This window comes from Limanda limanda, chromosome 10, assembly GCF_963576545.1.
Source record: "Limanda limanda chromosome 10, fLimLim1.1, whole genome shotgun sequence".
NCBI lineage: Eukaryota > Metazoa > Chordata > Actinopteri > Pleuronectiformes > Pleuronectidae > Limanda > Limanda limanda.
In genome coordinates, this window is record NC_083645.1 from 10,391,831 (window position 1) to 10,408,063 (window position 16,233).

The 16,233-nt window shown below is 40.5% G+C and overlaps 3 protein-coding genes across 3 annotated transcripts; 2 read left to right on the forward strand and 1 right to left on the reverse strand.

The window, feature by feature from the left end:
• The first annotated feature begins 856 nt into the window (after positions 1 to 856).
• atp6v0e1 (ATPase H+ transporting V0 subunit e1) lies at positions 857 to 3,118 on the forward strand. The gene is made up of 4 exons (XM_061079548.1): positions 857 to 1,065; positions 1,562 to 1,609; positions 2,512 to 2,630; positions 2,748 to 3,118. Exons 1-3 carry the CDS (start codon positions 962 to 964, stop codon positions 2,603 to 2,605), a joined length of 246 nt encoding a protein of 81 aa, XP_060935531.1. The 5' UTR covers positions 857 to 961; the 3' UTR covers positions 2,606 to 2,630; positions 2,748 to 3,118.
• A 219-nt stretch (positions 3,119 to 3,337) lies between these two features.
• Positions 3,338 to 6,814, forward strand: bnip1a (BCL2 interacting protein 1a). The gene is made up of 6 exons (XM_061080030.1): positions 3,338 to 3,424; positions 4,355 to 4,447; positions 4,827 to 4,918; positions 5,077 to 5,181; positions 5,311 to 5,429; positions 6,012 to 6,814. The coding sequence occupies exons 1-6, from the start codon at positions 3,344 to 3,346 to the stop codon at positions 6,206 to 6,208; spliced, it is 687 nt and encodes a 228-aa protein (XP_060936013.1). The 5' UTR covers positions 3,338 to 3,343; the 3' UTR covers positions 6,209 to 6,814.
• A 2,225-nt stretch (positions 6,815 to 9,039) lies between these two features.
• On the reverse strand, positions 9,040 to 10,608 carry nkx2.5 (NK2 homeobox 5). The gene is made up of 2 exons (XM_061080217.1): positions 10,239 to 10,608; positions 9,040 to 9,653 (listed from the first exon to the last, which is right to left on the reverse strand). The coding sequence occupies exons 1-2, from the start codon at positions 10,606 to 10,608 to the stop codon at positions 9,040 to 9,042; spliced, it is 984 nt and encodes a 327-aa protein (XP_060936200.1).
• Between the last annotated feature and the right edge of the window lie 5,625 nt (positions 10,609 to 16,233).

The window sequence follows — 16,233 nt, forward strand, 5'->3', positions numbered from 1 at the left end:
ACTGAAACCATATGTAGGACATGTAGTCTATGGTACGAAGTGAGAAAATTAAGGAAGCAGGACATTTTTCAGAAGAACCTGTCTGAGTAATGCTGCGTTTGCTACTATGAACAGGACAACAGATTTTTCACAGCATTTAATTTGACCCATTAAACTCTAACTTAAATGTAATGTATAGAACTAAGTTTACTGATGAATAGTTTAAAGGCCAGATTGGTCTTTGTTGCAAGTTGAGGATTTAAACTAGATATTAAATAAATAAATAGATAAGTAGACATTTAACATTGTAAATAAATAAATACATTAAAGTAAATATTTAACGTAGTAAATAAATACATTGTATCAAGTAGATATTTTAAATAAAGAAATTAAATCAAGTAAATATTTAAGATTGTAAAAAAGAAATAAAATAAAGAAGATATTCAATATTGTAAATAAAGAAATAAAACAAAGTATATATTCAACACTGTAAATAAAGTAGAAATTTAACATAGTAAGTCAAGAAATAAAATAAAGTTTAATATTGTAAATAAAGAAATTAAATTAAGTAGATATTCACTACTGTAAATAATGTAGATATTTAAGATTGTAAATAAAGAAATTACGAAAAGTAGATATTTAACATAGTAAATAAAGACATGAAATAAAGTAGCTTTTCAATACTGTAAATAAGGTAGATATCAAATACATTGGATATTAAACATTGTAAATAAAGAAATTAAATAAAGTTTACATTAAACAATGTAAATAAATAAATCAAGTAAAGTAGATATTCAATACAGAAATAAAATCCTCTTTCTTCACACAGGAGTGTTGGGTGCAGGGTGGTGCCTCCTCCTCCTCTGTGGACGGTCATGTGACGCGTGCTGCCTCTCCTCTTCGGCTGCAGTTGGATCACAGAGAAGTTAGCACAAGTTAGAAGTTTGTTTGACGCATTATATCCCTCAACCCAAACAGCACCATGGCGGACCTAAGATTCGTGATCACCATGTCCGTGGTGACTCTGTTTTGGGCCCTTATTGGAGGAATAGTGCCACTGTTCATCCCCAAAGGACCAAACCGAGGGTAAGTTAGTTAGCTTCACGTTAGCGTTCAGCTAACTCAGTCTTTACTTTGTATAGTAGTTTGTATCGTAACTCTTATTTCATACACCCACTGTGCATAAAGTAGTGGTGGTTTTAATATAAGTTTCCCAACGTAATATAAACAACTTCAACATCTAAACCTGGTAAGCTAGTGTTACTTGCTAGTAGATACAAGTTTGGGTTAGCTAACGTTAGCTAATGTGACAGTTCCTCCTTCTGCTTCCTCCATGTTGCTGTTACATTTATATTCCAGGAAATCTGACATGTCCTCACAACAAATCTATTCTTCACCCTCCACCGAGTGAAGTTAATAATTTCAAGAGTTAATACACGGAGTTGTTCATACTGTAACTTCCTTATTTTGCCTGTTAGTCACTATCACGAGATCAACATGGCCTGTGTTGAATGTGAAAACCATATTATCTGTGAAGTATTACATTTTGAATAATTATTATTATCTTCTCTTATTCCCACAGAGTCATCGTCACAATGCTGGTGTTAACTTCCGTCTGCTGCTACCTGTTGTAAGTTTTCATCCTGGTTCCAAGTCTGTGTTTTTGAATATAATATATATGTTCATCTACTTCTCATATTTTACTAAATAAAAGTTAATTAACATCTATTTTAATAATCTACTAATCATTTAAGTAGAATTTCAAGCAAAAGTATCTAACTTTATTTTGTTCCAACTTGTAAGATGTCAGAATCAGAATTTTTTGCTAGAAAAAGATGTGTACATTATGAACTTTGTTTTTTTACAATTTGAACATTTGTTCAGTATCGCTGTTTTTGGCCATGGTAAAGTTAGAAGTCACAGGTAACGACACTCATGATTCATCAATGATGGGGTCCTGGGTTTTGATGATTTGCTTATTTTTTTCACTGGGGTTTCTAACATTTCCCCTCATTTTATTATTTATTGTTAACTCTTTGTTGCAGCCCAAGTAAGTCATAAAAATCCCCTGCATTTCTACAGTCGGTCATTGATTCTGTCTATATTAACTGACTTTATTAATTCTGTCACTCTATTTTATCTACTGTGCATTGCAGTGTTAATGAAACAAACCTTGTTATTTGAGTTGGTACTGTTGTGTGTGTGTAGTTTTTCTGTTTTCTGTGATAAAATATTCATGATGGGTTAGGTGCCAGCGTGCTCAGGGTGTCATGTGACATGTGAGTTGGACAACAGGGGGCAGCAGACACAAAGACTTGCAGCCAAGTGAAGTGAAGAGTCCCTTAGTGTGAGGCTCTGTAGAGTAATCATAACAACCTGGTGATCAGCATTAACAATATAGCCCTAAATACATATTTATATTTTTTGTAGGAGAATAGCCAATTACCCACATCCCTAAACTGTCAGGGATGTGTTTGAAGTGCTCTCTTTTGTAATGACATGTGTGGTCTTACTCTCCTTTCTGTCCAAAAGCTGGTTAATAGCAATCCTGGCTCAGCTGAACCCACTGCTTGGACCTTCTCTGTCCACAGACGCCATCTGGTACCTGAAGTATCACTGGCCTTAAATCACACAGACTCCTGACCATGCAGGTAAACCTCTTCTATGCAGCTTCCAGATACTGTATCTACTTCTATCGTGCAATTTATTAATTTTATTGCTTGTGTTTTGTTTTTTCTAAAACAGTTTATTGTAATGTTTCTCCTCAGGGGATGACCTGAATGCTGCTCACTCTGTGCAGGCTCGATCCCTTCTGAATCGCCTTAAACTTAGATCCCTGTGTGATTATCTAGTGGTGCCTCCACTAGTGCCTTGTACAAAAATAATGCCCAAAGAACTCCTTAGAGATCTCACTGAATGTGCTTTACTTTAAATGGAATAAAAGTGGCCTTCACTTGCTGTTGTTTGGTTATGTGTGATGTATATTGTGTCGGTGTGATTGTTGATATAAATGATATTAACTTAAAATAGCGTATGTGCAGTGTCTGCTGTGATCTGTGTCTGTTCATATTGCTGATCGCTGTAATACATGTGATTGTTGTAAATTAATAAAGTAATAACCAACTGTATTGGTGCATAACTTTGTGTTTAGCCTCATTTATGAGTGTCGTTTATGCAATGGACCACTTTTCTCAGTCTCTTATGTTGACCTGTATAAATGTCAATGTAAGCATTTTTCTTTATTGATGCTTTGTTATTCGCATATTTTAATGGTGTATAATTGAATTACGGTTGATCAGTGAAATGTTTGCGGATCAAAACCGACTTGCTGCTTTCCGTAGCTCGAGCCGGCTACGTTGGCAACATGGCGTCACCAGATGTCCACGTCCGAATGTGTGAACAAGAAATACTGAAATATGACTTGGAGATCAAAGCTCTCATCCAGGTGCGAATGTGTATTTGGTGAGACGGCTCGGTGCTGCGTTGCGACATGTGAGTGTGTCCGCCTGTCAGTGCGCAGAGCCGGGGCTCAGCCTGCTAGCATCCCGGGGCTAGCTGCTGCAGGTAGCCGCTGCACCGCCGCTGTGAGCCGCAGTGAGGGAGCAGGATCCCCCGGTGCTCCGGTGCTCTCATCCTCTCCTCCGGGAGAAACTACGTGTCCGACATGTTAGTGACTATTAACAGCAGGTTCATGAAGTGGTGAACACGGTACCAGTGTAGTGAGCGGGCCAAAAAGACAGCGATGCCTGTTCATTCTATAGGAGAGAAACCGAAACAAGTTTTCTGCTTTTTAATATTTATCCATGTATGTTTATCCTTTGATAAGAATACATAGGTCTGTTTGCTCAACGGTTCTAGTGCTGTACATACGGTCCCAAAGTACATGTGTTATATATATATATATCTTTGGCAATTTAACGTCTTTGTGGTTTTGACTTTTGTTCCAAACCACAAATTTTAAGAGCAAAACATAGATGTTTATATTTTTTACTCTCAAATGTTAAAGCTAAACTGTGAATCATAAAGCTAATCGTCACATGAAGCAACTCTCTAAATAAGTAGCTGTTTTAGAAGTACATTTCTTTAGCCAGATCTATGATCATACTTCTATTTAATTGCACTTTATCAGTTAATATTCAGGTTAAATCACAGACATGGGTGCTAATTACAATCTGAAAATAACTTAAAATGTACTTTAAACTTGAACACATTTAAAATACCTTTACAGCACTTATTCCAGTCATTCTCCATCCTGTGAGAGCAACATGAGTTGTGCAAGATGTTGAAAACAGTAACTTAATTTCACTATGATGCGGGAGTCGTGTATACATCTCATTCATGTACATCTGCCATTGTTGTTTGAACATGTCACCAGGATGTTAATGAGTGCTCAGGGCCTCAGAACCAGCTGACAGAACTGAACGCAGACATGAAGAAGAGTTTCCACAACCTCAGATTGAAGATTCAGGTAAGAAGTTTGTGAGAACCTCAGCAAACATGACACGTGTATGACAATGATGCAGCAAAAAGCATGTGACTGTAACTCCCTCTTAAACCCAATTTCAACTGTCTCTCTTTACCAGTGAGATATATTTGGTGTTCTAACATAGTTTTCAACCAATGTTGTAGCTCATTCTGGTTCAGGGCAGAACCATCACACTTTCATATCATTATATGTGCCATACTTAACTTACTGAATCACTCTCAGACTTAATGCTGTGGCAGACGCATAGTAATCAGTAACATGTTTCAATGCTATTATATTACATTATTTAAATTAGTCACTTTTTTGTCATTTGTAATAGATGATAGATTTAGATAGTTTGTGTGTTTTGTTCCTTTGACAGGATTTAGAACAGATGGCGATGGAGCAAGACAAAGAGTCAGGCAAGCAAACGTTGATCAGTCAGGTAGAGGGACACAGAAAACAGATGCTGAGGTAATATCTGGCAGTAACTACTCATTTTTCATTTCTTGAGTTGTGATTATTTTTGAAATGTCTGTTTTATATCTGGTGTCGGATAAACATGTAAAATATCCCTTCTAAAACTTGTGTTTTTAACAGAATGTGTTTTTTCACGTTTGTGTATTTTGCAGCAACCAGACAGCTTGGAGGAAAGCTAACCTCGCCAGCAAACTGTCCATAGACAATATGGAAAAGCAGGCACTTCTGAATAGATCAGATAGCGCTGTGAGACAGAGGTGAGAAACATACTTAATTCTTCCGTTTTTTTTGAAGAATACATCACATCTGAGTTACTTCTGGCTTTGTAGCATTAGGACATGTAGTGTGTATAGAAACAACATCTATTTTTGTCTCTCATTTGACAGGAAGATGACCAAAGATGGTCTGGCCCACACAACCAGCGACATAACAGCAAACCTAATGAGCATCAGTCGGATGATGGCGCAGCAGGTTCAGCAGAGCGAGGAGACCATGACCTCACTAGGTTAGTGAAGGCACCAATTCTTATCTAGAAGGGCACTCAGTAGAGTGTACACCTCTGTCGGTCCCAATACATTTCATCAAGCTTAACCAAATTACACACACTCATAGATATCAGACCCCTAAATGTGACAGATTTAAAAAAAATCTAGATCCATGAATGATTTCCTGGTATATTGGTGAAAATATAGCAAAATTACCTCCTATTTGTTATGTTAAAGAAAGTGAAAAATAATTCCTGGATCCGCCCATGGTCCAGATTAACGCCATTATGTGTCTTTTCGTGATACAAATACCTCCACTAATCCCATAGAAATCCTTTTTGCAGTTTTTGTGTAATCCTGTTTACAAACAAACAAACCCACAGAGAGCAGCAACAACATAACCCTCATGATGTAGGCAATTATCCAGTTTCTTAAAATATGATTCTTCCCTTAGTATTTTTTAACTTAATCTTAAACCAATGCATGTATTTTTGATGGTAACCTAATTAAATGCACATCCATTTATTTAATTATGTGTATAATCCCACCCTTTTTGAATGAGAATGCTTGGGGATGAAGACACTTTTTTCCTCCTCTTGAAGGGACCTCCTCCAGGACAATCCAAGAGACCAACGAGGAATTTAAGACCATGACGGGGAGCATCCAGCTCGGGAGAAAACTCATCACAAAATACAACCGAAGGGAGCTCACTGACAAACTACTGATCTTCCTAGCGTTGGCTCTCTTCTTCGCCACCGTTCTCTACATTCTCAAGAAGAGACTATTCCCCTTCCTGTAGACCAAGGTAACTCCGAGGACACTCTCCCGTAACCACACACACTACGTTCCACAGTCGCAGCAAACTATTTCAATAATTCTGAAGGCTTTGTTTAGTATTACACACATTATTCACTAGTGTCCCCTCGCTGGAATGCTGTCTGCTCACTCGGCTGAGCTGTGACGCTGCTGAGGGTGAAATATTGTCCACAAAGTGGAAGATAAACCTCTGCACTCATATCTCTAAACAGTGTTTTATTTGTAAAAAATAGTTTGGTCTACTTTGTTTCATCAAACGAAGGGAATCACTTGTGACGGCAGATGTATATGTGGTGACCCAAAATGTGTCAGAGGTTTGTCTTTAATTAGTGGCACAGTAATGCTGTGCATTGCTTTTACTTACTGTAAGTCAGACATGGAGGGATGGGGGAACCAATATTTTCTTTTAAAGGGTTCCACAACTTTTCAGTAAAATCTGATTATCAAAAAAACTATTGCCACTGTTCATATCAGCTCAACCTACTACAGGCGAGACACTATTGTAAAAATGCTTGAATAGAATTAGGTAAATGTTTGCGTAACAAAAAATGTTCCACACGTTAATGTTCCTCAGTAACATGTGCTTTAACCAAACCATTACAGTTTTTACTTTTTTTTTAATTTAATATCATTAATGTAGTCATGTTTTAACTTTTTGTGTAATTTTTATTTATATTTATAAACTGTATAACCACTTTAAGGTTTAATTTATTATTACACTGTAATGAGCTAGACATATTTAAATGCTTTTCAACTTCGTTTCCACACAATCCTATACACTCACTCCCTGTATGTGTTTTACAATCCCCAGTTATCAGAATGGTACCTTGCATGTGCCCTTCAATTCAAACTGTGCCTATATTTATTTGGTTGGCATGCAAACCAAAAAGGAAGCCTTTTTATTCGGTGGAAGAGTCCGAACACTGTCCGGCTTCCCTGCCCACGTGTCTCTGTTCTGCAGCTCAGCAGAAAGGTCCAGAGAGGCAGTGGCAGTCATCACGCAGGCAGAGATAGAGCAGCATGCGGCCCTGCCTTTCTTCAGATAAGACCCGGAAAAGCAGATTATTCCGACCCGTTTCCCCTCTCCCTTTCCAGTGTGGGTGGAGGTTGAGGTGGGGGATATTTTTAGGGTTGTGTGGTGCTGTTATCTGACATTGCCTTTTCAACACCTCGGAGGAGAGGGTGGCCAGAGGAGCTACATGACCTTGCCACCCTTTGTGAAATCTCCTTGCATTGCTCATTTGTTAATTATATGTAAATGCTCTTCAGTGTTGATGATCAATAAACGCAAAGTCTTCTGGCTTGTGATCTGAATGTGTGTCGCGTGTGTTTTGGGGCCAATATTGTTCAAAATGAGACAGAAGACTACAGAGTGATTGTGGAGAGTCCTGAGAGACGCCCAAGCATCTCTTACTCGTGTAAAGTGGCGGCTGTTGGGCAGAGCCGCTTCTTTGCCTGTTCATATAGCTGCACACTTAGATGAGGCCTCTGGCTCTCTGTCAAGCAAATTGGACTATTCTTGCATTTAGCACCGTGATAGTGTCAGTCAAGTGTGTGGGTTTGTATCTGGACAAGTGGGTGAGGATCTCAGGGGAGCGGACAAGGCACCAAACGGACGGAGCAAAGACGGGAAGCAAACATCGACCAGGAAGCGACTACAGACCACATTTTTACATTGAGCTAATTATACAGCTTTGTTCAGTTACTATTTAACTTTTATCTTTGTGTTTTTACAGCTGAGCGCGAGTCCAGCTAAACTATTCAGACTTCTCAAATGAAACACAATACTGACTCAGCAACTTTGCCAAAAGGTAACTTTTAATAATCCATTTTGTCCAAAAGTAGATAAATATCTTGGATCAGGTCACATCTCGATTGCCCTTGTTGACTCTTTTTGACAATTACATTTGTGCATAAATTCCTCCTACAAAGATGAATTCATGTTAATAATAATTACTATATAATTTGTAAGGAAGAACACTATATATATAGTAGATCCTGATTTCCCACATTATTACAAGTCAAGGTCATGGCTCATAGCCCTCTCTGTCCCTGCAGCGACTTTTAAACACATGTAGCGTGTACATGTGTCTGACAGCGGGTTGTAAAAAAGTGTAAACTTTTAACAACCTTTTAACCTCTGGAGCACATTGAAGGAAGCTTTCTAACAACCACTTGAGCACCGGACACAAACCATATGAGGGGTGTAGGCTCCGTTATGTGGATCTATAACCAACTCATCCATTAGAAGAACCACATGCAGGTATTGTGTTTATATTGTCAAAATTATAATTTATTATTACTGTCATATTCACAGTTATATGAATTTAAAGTTGGCTTAATGGCTCTCAAATAGGCTATTGTTGTCTTTAATGTTTTATTGATTAAGAGCCCATTTCTAAAAAGTAATATTCTTTTGGGATTGTAGAAATAATAATTATATAGTCTATATTGAATTAATAATTTTCCTTAGTGTAAATTGCTACAATTCGGTAGTATTTTATAGGACCGCCACTTAAGCAACTGCATCTGAGTTTTATTGAATTAAAACATCTTTTAAATGGTGGTACAAATTGAAACTTTTTACAAAAACATTTAACTAATTTTAGATGCATGTTTTTACTCTCTTAAGCTACCGATCTGTGCGCTAGTGCCACGAAAATACATGAAAATGTCGCTATTCAGACAAAAACTACCAAATATAAGTCATTAAATATAAGAAGTTAAATGAACTCCGCAAAATCTAGACACATTTACAGATGCATGCAGTCGGACAATCATCCTGTTAAACTGTGGTCAGTATAACGAGAGTGTTCACCACGTCCTGATGCCATGTAATGAGGACACCCCGGTGCTGGAGGAGAAGCCGTTCTGCACATTATTCAAGTCTCCTGCGCCAAAGTTCATGTAACCCCCGCTGCCGGAGGAACTTTGCACAGTTTGCATCGTGGCAGCAGGATAACTACACGCATAGTTTGTGTTGCAGCCGGGCCCCGTGTAGTTACTGAAGGCTGGGTAGTTGTTGTAGGTGAAGTGGTTGATGGGACCCATGCTGTAGGAGGGGTTGTATGTGGCCGTGTCCGCCGCCATGCAGGGCTTCCCGTCCCGCACCAGCACCGGCACCGACACCCTCCTGGGCGGCGGCAGGGACACCATCTCCAGGCTCTGGTCCTGCCGCTGCCGCTTGCACTTGTACCTCCTGTTCTGGAACCAGATCTTCACCTGGGTCGGGGTCAGCTTGAGCACCCCGGCCAGGTGGTCCCTCTCCGGGGCGGACAGGTAGCGCTGCTGCTTAAAGCGCCGCTCCAGCTCGTACACCTGCGCCTGGGAGAAGAGCACCCGCGGCTTCCTGCGTCGCCGGGGCTTGGCTCGGTCCGGATGCTCGGGTTTCAGGTCCTCCACGGGGTCCAGAGGAGGACTGAACTCCTCTGAGGGAGCAAGGCAGAGAAACAAAATCATTAGCACAATCCACAAGTTTGACTTATTAGAGGTTTCTTATAGATGTAATAGGGCTATTTTATTCCATTAGACAAACAGCAATACTAATAACAAAAAACATAATGATAACGGCACCACATAATATAGGCCTAGTTATTATATTGTATGACATTGCATGGTCATAATGAGGCTGTGGTGCCATTGCTTCTAAGTTTGCTGATTCAATTCCCATAGCCACCCATAATGTAGTCAGTCTAAGCTTTGGAAAAACACACATGTTGCATATTATAAACAAATAATTTAATGTGATCAATGATAAATATGTCAATGCAAGCTTTCAACTACTGATAATGATTCATTTTCAATATTAAATTGTCCATCAGGCCTGAGAAAATGTTAATCAACTTTTATTTGTGTTTGTATTCTAAAATACAATTTAAAAGACAGAATCTAAATCTTTTTTTCTACTCCAAGACCTTTGGTTTTGCGGAGGTGTTATTTACGTAGTAGTTGTACTATGACACACAACATGTGTGTAGGCCTAATCACAGGCCCACGAAACTGCATCAACTCACCTTTTCTGCGTTTTCCCTCCAACCCGGCTGATTTTTCATCCTTGACTATGTCCACATCTAAGAGGGATTTCCCGTAAAAGCTGGAGGCGAAGCTGAGTGCGCTGCTGCCTCTGGCTGCCCGGGCCTCGTGGAGGTCCTCTCCAAACAGCGAGGCGGCGGCGGCGGGAGACGGCATGTCCCGGAGAGGCTCCTGCTTCATGCGGGCCAGCATGCAGGAGGAAGAGGAGCAAGAGGAGGAGGAGGTCGGCAGGCTGCAGCAGTCCATACGGGAGGAGACGTCCAGAGGAGACGCCATAACGCCATGACTCTGCTCCAGGTTTAATATATCCTTTACAGAGAAGGGAGTGGACGTGCTTGGACAGGAAAACATTGCCAAGAAGTGTAAAAAAAAAAGGTAAGAAGAAGAGAACTATTAACCTGTCATGTGGACGCAACAGGTCAACAAACTTCCTCTCCCTGCTGGTAATATTTACTGGATTTAAGTATTCGTTTGGTTCACTACACGGTTCTTGAGTGAAGTGTGCATTTTGAATGTCAACTCTTGTCTCCAAACTTTTTTTCGTGGCCCCCCTCTCCTACCGATGACGCAGAGAGGTGGGTGGTGGGTGGGTGGGAGGCAGTGGGACCCTCGGAGCCACTGGTACTCACTCCCAGTTCATGACGTGAAATAATGTGTGCATGTAAGGCCTGGTGGTACTTCAAGGTCCATATGTGTTCATCCACTGCAAAAACATGACATCTTACTGGAGAAAATGGAATTATTATATATATTTATCATAAGTCAGCATTTTTCCCACATTGGTTTAACCATTATTTGATTATTTCTTTCATAAATACCCTGTTGGTTGGGTACTTTTTCAGCTTTGTACTTTGTCTTGGCGCACTTTCAGTTAATCCAGCAGAGTGAATATTTTTTACGCACGTCCTCCCCTTTCGAGGAGAATGATTTATCTGATTTAATGCATCTTATACACGCTGTGTCAATGCACCTGAGGAGCTCGACTTGCATTATTAAGCTGGTATTAACTGATGAGCCTGACCGTGCGTGTGAGTGTGCGTGTGTTTGGGGTGTCTGCGTGCCCCCTGCACCGGAGGGGAAGCTGAGCAGACAACAGGATGGAACCGTGAACACATAGAATCTGAAACCAAAGAGCGACACACTCTGCTGTCTGCCTCCGAGGTTCTGGAGCCACTGTCTGCCTTATCAGGACGTGATAACAGACGACAACAAACCTGCACCACACACACACACACACACACACACACACACACACACACACACACACACACACACAAACATACACACACACACACACACACACACACACACACACACACACAAACATACACACACACACACACACACACACACACACACACACACACACACACACACACACACACACACACACACACACACACACTCCCACCCACACTGCAGGTTGTCCCGCATAAAGTGTCATATAAGGCACCCCAGTTTTAACCATTTAAAGTCCGATTGCTTTTACACATTTTAATTTTACCATCTAATCCAGGACGAGCAACCAGCAATGGGCTCCACAGTCTCCACTATCACAGAGGTCCTCACGACTTTCCTCAGCCGATGACCCCCTCCAAGACAGAACATATTCTAGGGGCACCCTCATGTAAGGATATGTCCCTCAGAGTAATTTGACTTGGCCTGTTTTGTGATACTTCTAAGACACAGAGTAAATCAGATGTTTTGTCTCAAGCCAACACAGAATCATATCATGATCTTTCTAACAGGCGAATCTGGAAACTTTCCCCTCTGGCAGTGTGCCACGGCCCCTGGAGGTCCATTGACCCCAGTTTGAGAACCACAGCCTTAGCATATAGCCTAATGAGATGATGTCAACAAAGCATAAGATCAGCACACAGTTTATAGATTACAATAACAACGTACAAATCATTGCACCGCGCGGCAGTAAAGCGGAGACAACCGTGCGCAATGACGAGTATGCGCGTTTCCCCCCGGCGCGGTTGGCACTCAACCTGCTATTAATGCCTGTGGAGACGGTCACAGGAGACAGACAGTATTATCGTTTGTTTTATCTCCAGCGTTTAGCGCAGCCACGGGGTAAATGGGTCCCCTTGTCTCCGACCCAGCGAGGGTGTTTATAGTTTTAAAGACTATTTGTGCGCGTCGCCAGCTGATGAATGGCCGTAAAATCTTCCCCGGGCGCGCTGAGAGTCAAACACGAGCCCGACTCTCGCTGTAATAATTGGCGAAATAAAGTAAACTGACTGGGGAGAGAAACACAAGACATGGGGGGATGTTATCATCATGATTCATTCCCACTGGCCAAGCGAAGTTTGACTGTAAGGTTTAGGTGGGTTGGGGGAGAAAAGTAATTCCAAATTCAAACCGTTACTTCATAAATTATCCACCGAATCAAACCCATCTCCACCTCCACGGGATAGTTAACAGCTCTGTCAACTGTAAATTGAACATGACACGTCTGGCATGTGTTTCATATCCCTAATGCTGGGTCCTGCAGCAGCACTCCCCTTTGACCTGTCTTTCTGCAGCACATCTCACACTCAGATAAAGCCCCAGATAAGACTGCTTAAAAACTTCCGCCGCACGAACGTGTGGGTATTTTGAGGGTTAGCGTGTCGGAGTTAGGAACCTCTCTCTGTGCGTGTGTGTGTGCGTGTGCTCGTGTGTGGAGAGAGAGGCCAACATAGAATTTTTTGTGTCTTGTCTAAACTCCAGCTGGACGCCACATTAAACCGGTGTTATTCTCTGTCTCTGCCCTGGAGCCCTTTGGGTGATTTACATCCATTAACCGTCTGATAATTGGACCAATTGCGACTGAACAGGCTCATAAGATATGATCGGATAATCCTGTTAAGAATGACACAGCAAACATTTAGCACTTTCTCCACAGGTTAGACTCACTCGTCCTGTTCAAAAAAGTCTGTGTGCTGTAGATCCATAGTTGTAACTATGGGATTCTTTAAACTTAACTATTCAATATTATATAAATCGCCCGGGGAAGATTTTAATATATATATACATACATTTATATATAATATTTAATTCTAAATTGGAGAATAACCTCTGTGAGATTTTAAGTAAAATTAGGGTAAACATTCACTTGGAAATGTAGATGTGTGTGTGTATGTGTGTGCGTGCGTGCGTGATTCTGTGTGTGTAATGAGTTATTTAACTGTTGCACATAAACATTTGTAAATTATGTAAAATCCAATGTACACATACATCTAAAAATGTACATTTATATATACATGCACATACAATATACACATACAGTACATCTGAAAAAAAGACAATAGAATGAACTGAAACTCAATTTAAGAATGTATAATTTTGTTCTATTTATTTGACAAATTAATAAAGAGAAACACACACACACACACACACACACACACACACACACACACAGTGAATGTAAAACACCCACTGCTACATACAGACTTAGGGTTAGGGTTTGTTATAATAAAATATGCAATAACAGTAGACTGCGGCCCTCTGATGAGTTTGGGGGGGTTTCAAAACAAAGAAAAAATAATCTAGATGATGAGACAAAATGCCACTGTTTTTTTTCTATCTAAGGTGAATCTAGAAAGTAAAAAAATACAGCGCAGACTGGCAGCCAAAAAAATTGTAGCCTAGTTAATTTTTTGGAAGTGTGCATAATATTTTTTGAAATTAACAGTTTTGATCAGATGGTGTGTCTTTTTTACAATTATATTAAAACAAGACAAACAGAAGAAATCTTATCCCACAAAAGTTAAACTGACGTATACAAATCCTACAGAAAACATACAGGACAACCCGGCAATTTACGATTAATTTAAACACTCTGGACCAATACAATTCTTCAGACCAAACATTTTCTACATCTCCTACGGTCCAAATAAGCTGCAGCTATGCAGCTGTGGTGAACTACTGCATTCACACGAAAGAAAATATCGTAATACTTCAACTTTAAAATACATTTGTGGATCATAAAACATTGTCTGACTGTTTTTAAAGTTTTGATTCTGTATTTCTATGAAGAATTTGGTGAAAATCAAAGTTTTTCATAATTAATTTCAAAGTAATAAAAATGTAACTTATTAAAACAGAGCAGTTTGCTACTTTGAATAAACCCTCTATCTGAATTTAAGTTCATTTTAATCTTATTTACCTTTTATTTACAGCTAAACCTTGAGCTGACTCCCATCATGGTCACATTAAAACAGCAGCTCTCATGTGACCCAGCAGATCTGTAGCCTGATACAGTGGAAATTCATATCACCACCTGTTTTTCCACCTTTCTTGTCAAGAGTTTGTTATGTGTTTTATTTCTCACTGTACGTCCTTGTCCCTCACGTGTATCAGTTAATGGGCGACACAGTCAAATTTGCTGCTGGTCCAAGGTCAGGTCTTGGCAACTGTGTCTCCATCTCTGGATGTTTCATATAATATTAGTAACTGGACTGTGATTGATGTGGTTCACTGACAGATGAGTTAGGTCCCCTCTCCCCCATTCACTCCTCTTCCTCTCCCCTTTGAGTTACACCACCACCATGTTGTTGCAGCAGGGACGCACCCCAACTTCAACTTTGTCCAATAACTTTCTCAATAACAATATTTTCATTGGGAAAATTATAATAGTGGGGTTTCTGTTGATGCAGAGATCATTCACTGGTCAGCACACATGTCAGTATAACTCATTGCTTGACATGACTGCGGCCACACGCACCCACTGATCCGGAGTCAGATTCAGTCCAACTGGAAAACTAACATGAATATGGCAGCGATGTCGAGTGCCATCTGTCCGTGCATCATTTGTCTTGTCTGAGATGGAGGGACTGTCCTCCCCTTCCTCCCTCCTGCCTCTCTCCGCCCTCACACACACTGCCCAGGTCATGTTCATAGGCTTGGCAAGGCTTCACACAGTCCTCCGCTGAGTTCAAGGTGGTGCTAGGGCCCCCAGGGGACAGAAGAGGAGGGATCCTACTCTGCTCCTGATTAAGTTTTGTCTACAGCCCGCTGCAGCTGATGTATGAACTCAGTGGTAGGATCCTGCTGTATTGTGGCCCATGAGCTGATGAATGGATTTCAAGAGACAGGTTGTGCTATGTTGACATATGCAGACTGGATGTGCAAGAAAAAACAGATTAAAAATGGGAAAATCCACATTTAAAAATTTAATCGCACAAATCTAAGTCTGGGTTAAAGTGATGAGGTCCAAAAAGGGTGGATCCTACAGTTCCTATAATGCAATTCAGCAGCATATTTTATTAGACTTAATCCATCTGTAAAGCGCTTCATCTTTCAAACATCCCTTTACAAACCCTGTGTTTGTAAGAAATCCTGCATTAAGGATCCACAGCCAGATTATGAACCACCCCAGAAAGCAATGCGCTACTTCTGTTAATTACTGTACTTTGTATTCCCTGTAGCCAAATCCAACACAGAGAGACTAAAGGATTCATATCTCAGGCCACCAAGATGGAGAACTCTGTCAGTTTGGTCAGAAACACCTATGCCAGTAGTCTGCTGGAGCTCATTTTGTAGGGCTCTGGCAGTGCTCCACCTGTTTTTCATCGCACAAAGGTTCAACAAGTTTCAATTGTTGAAACTAACAATTTAGTAGCACTTAAATGGCACTTACTTATAGCACTTTGTAGTTTTGCTTTATTTTTGAAGAAATTGTACTTTCTTGATTCTTGTTGTTCTTGGTTTGTACCCTCGGGGTTGAATGCACTTATTGTAAGTCACTTTGGATAAAAGCATCAGCTATGAAATGTAATGTAATGTAATGTAACAAAGGAGCAGATTCCGGTCCTGCTGCCGGTTTGATGCCCTTCTACGGCGCTGTCCAGTTCTCCTCGTGTAACGGCTGGTCTCTCCGTATCTCCTCCACGCTCTTGAGATTGTGCTGGGAGACACAGCAAAGCTTCTTGTGACTGCACGTATAGATGTGCCATCCTGAAGGAGCTGGACTACCTGTGCAACCTG

Bases quoted from the DNA above. Each gene is read 5' to 3' on its own strand.
- nkx2.5 (XM_061080217.1), bottom strand. From the start codon at position 10,608: ATGTTTTCCTGTCCAAGCACGTCCACTCCCTTCTCTGTAAAGGATATA. The intron at 9,654-10,238 runs GTGAGTTGATGC...TTGCTCCCTCAG, and splicing joins GGAGGGAAAACGCAGAAAAG to AGGAGTTCAGTCCTCCTCTG.
- bnip1a (XM_061080030.1), top strand. From the start codon at position 3,344: ATGGCGTCACCAGATGTCCACGTCCGAATGTGTGAACAAGAAATACTG. The intron at 3,425-4,354 runs GTGCGAATGTGT...ACATGTCACCAG, and splicing joins AGATCAAAGCTCTCATCCAG to GATGTTAATGAGTGCTCAGG. The intron at 4,919-5,076 runs GTAATATCTGGC...TGTATTTTGCAG, and splicing joins CACAGAAAACAGATGCTGAG to CAACCAGACAGCTTGGAGGA.
- atp6v0e1 (XM_061079548.1), top strand. From the start codon at position 962: ATGGCGGACCTAAGATTCGTGATCACCATGTCCGTGGTGACTCTGTTT. The intron at 1,066-1,561 runs GTAAGTTAGTTA...TTATTCCCACAG, and splicing joins CCCAAAGGACCAAACCGAGG to AGTCATCGTCACAATGCTGG. The intron at 1,610-2,511 runs GTAAGTTTTCAT...TCTGTCCAAAAG, and splicing joins TCCGTCTGCTGCTACCTGTT to CTGGTTAATAGCAATCCTGG.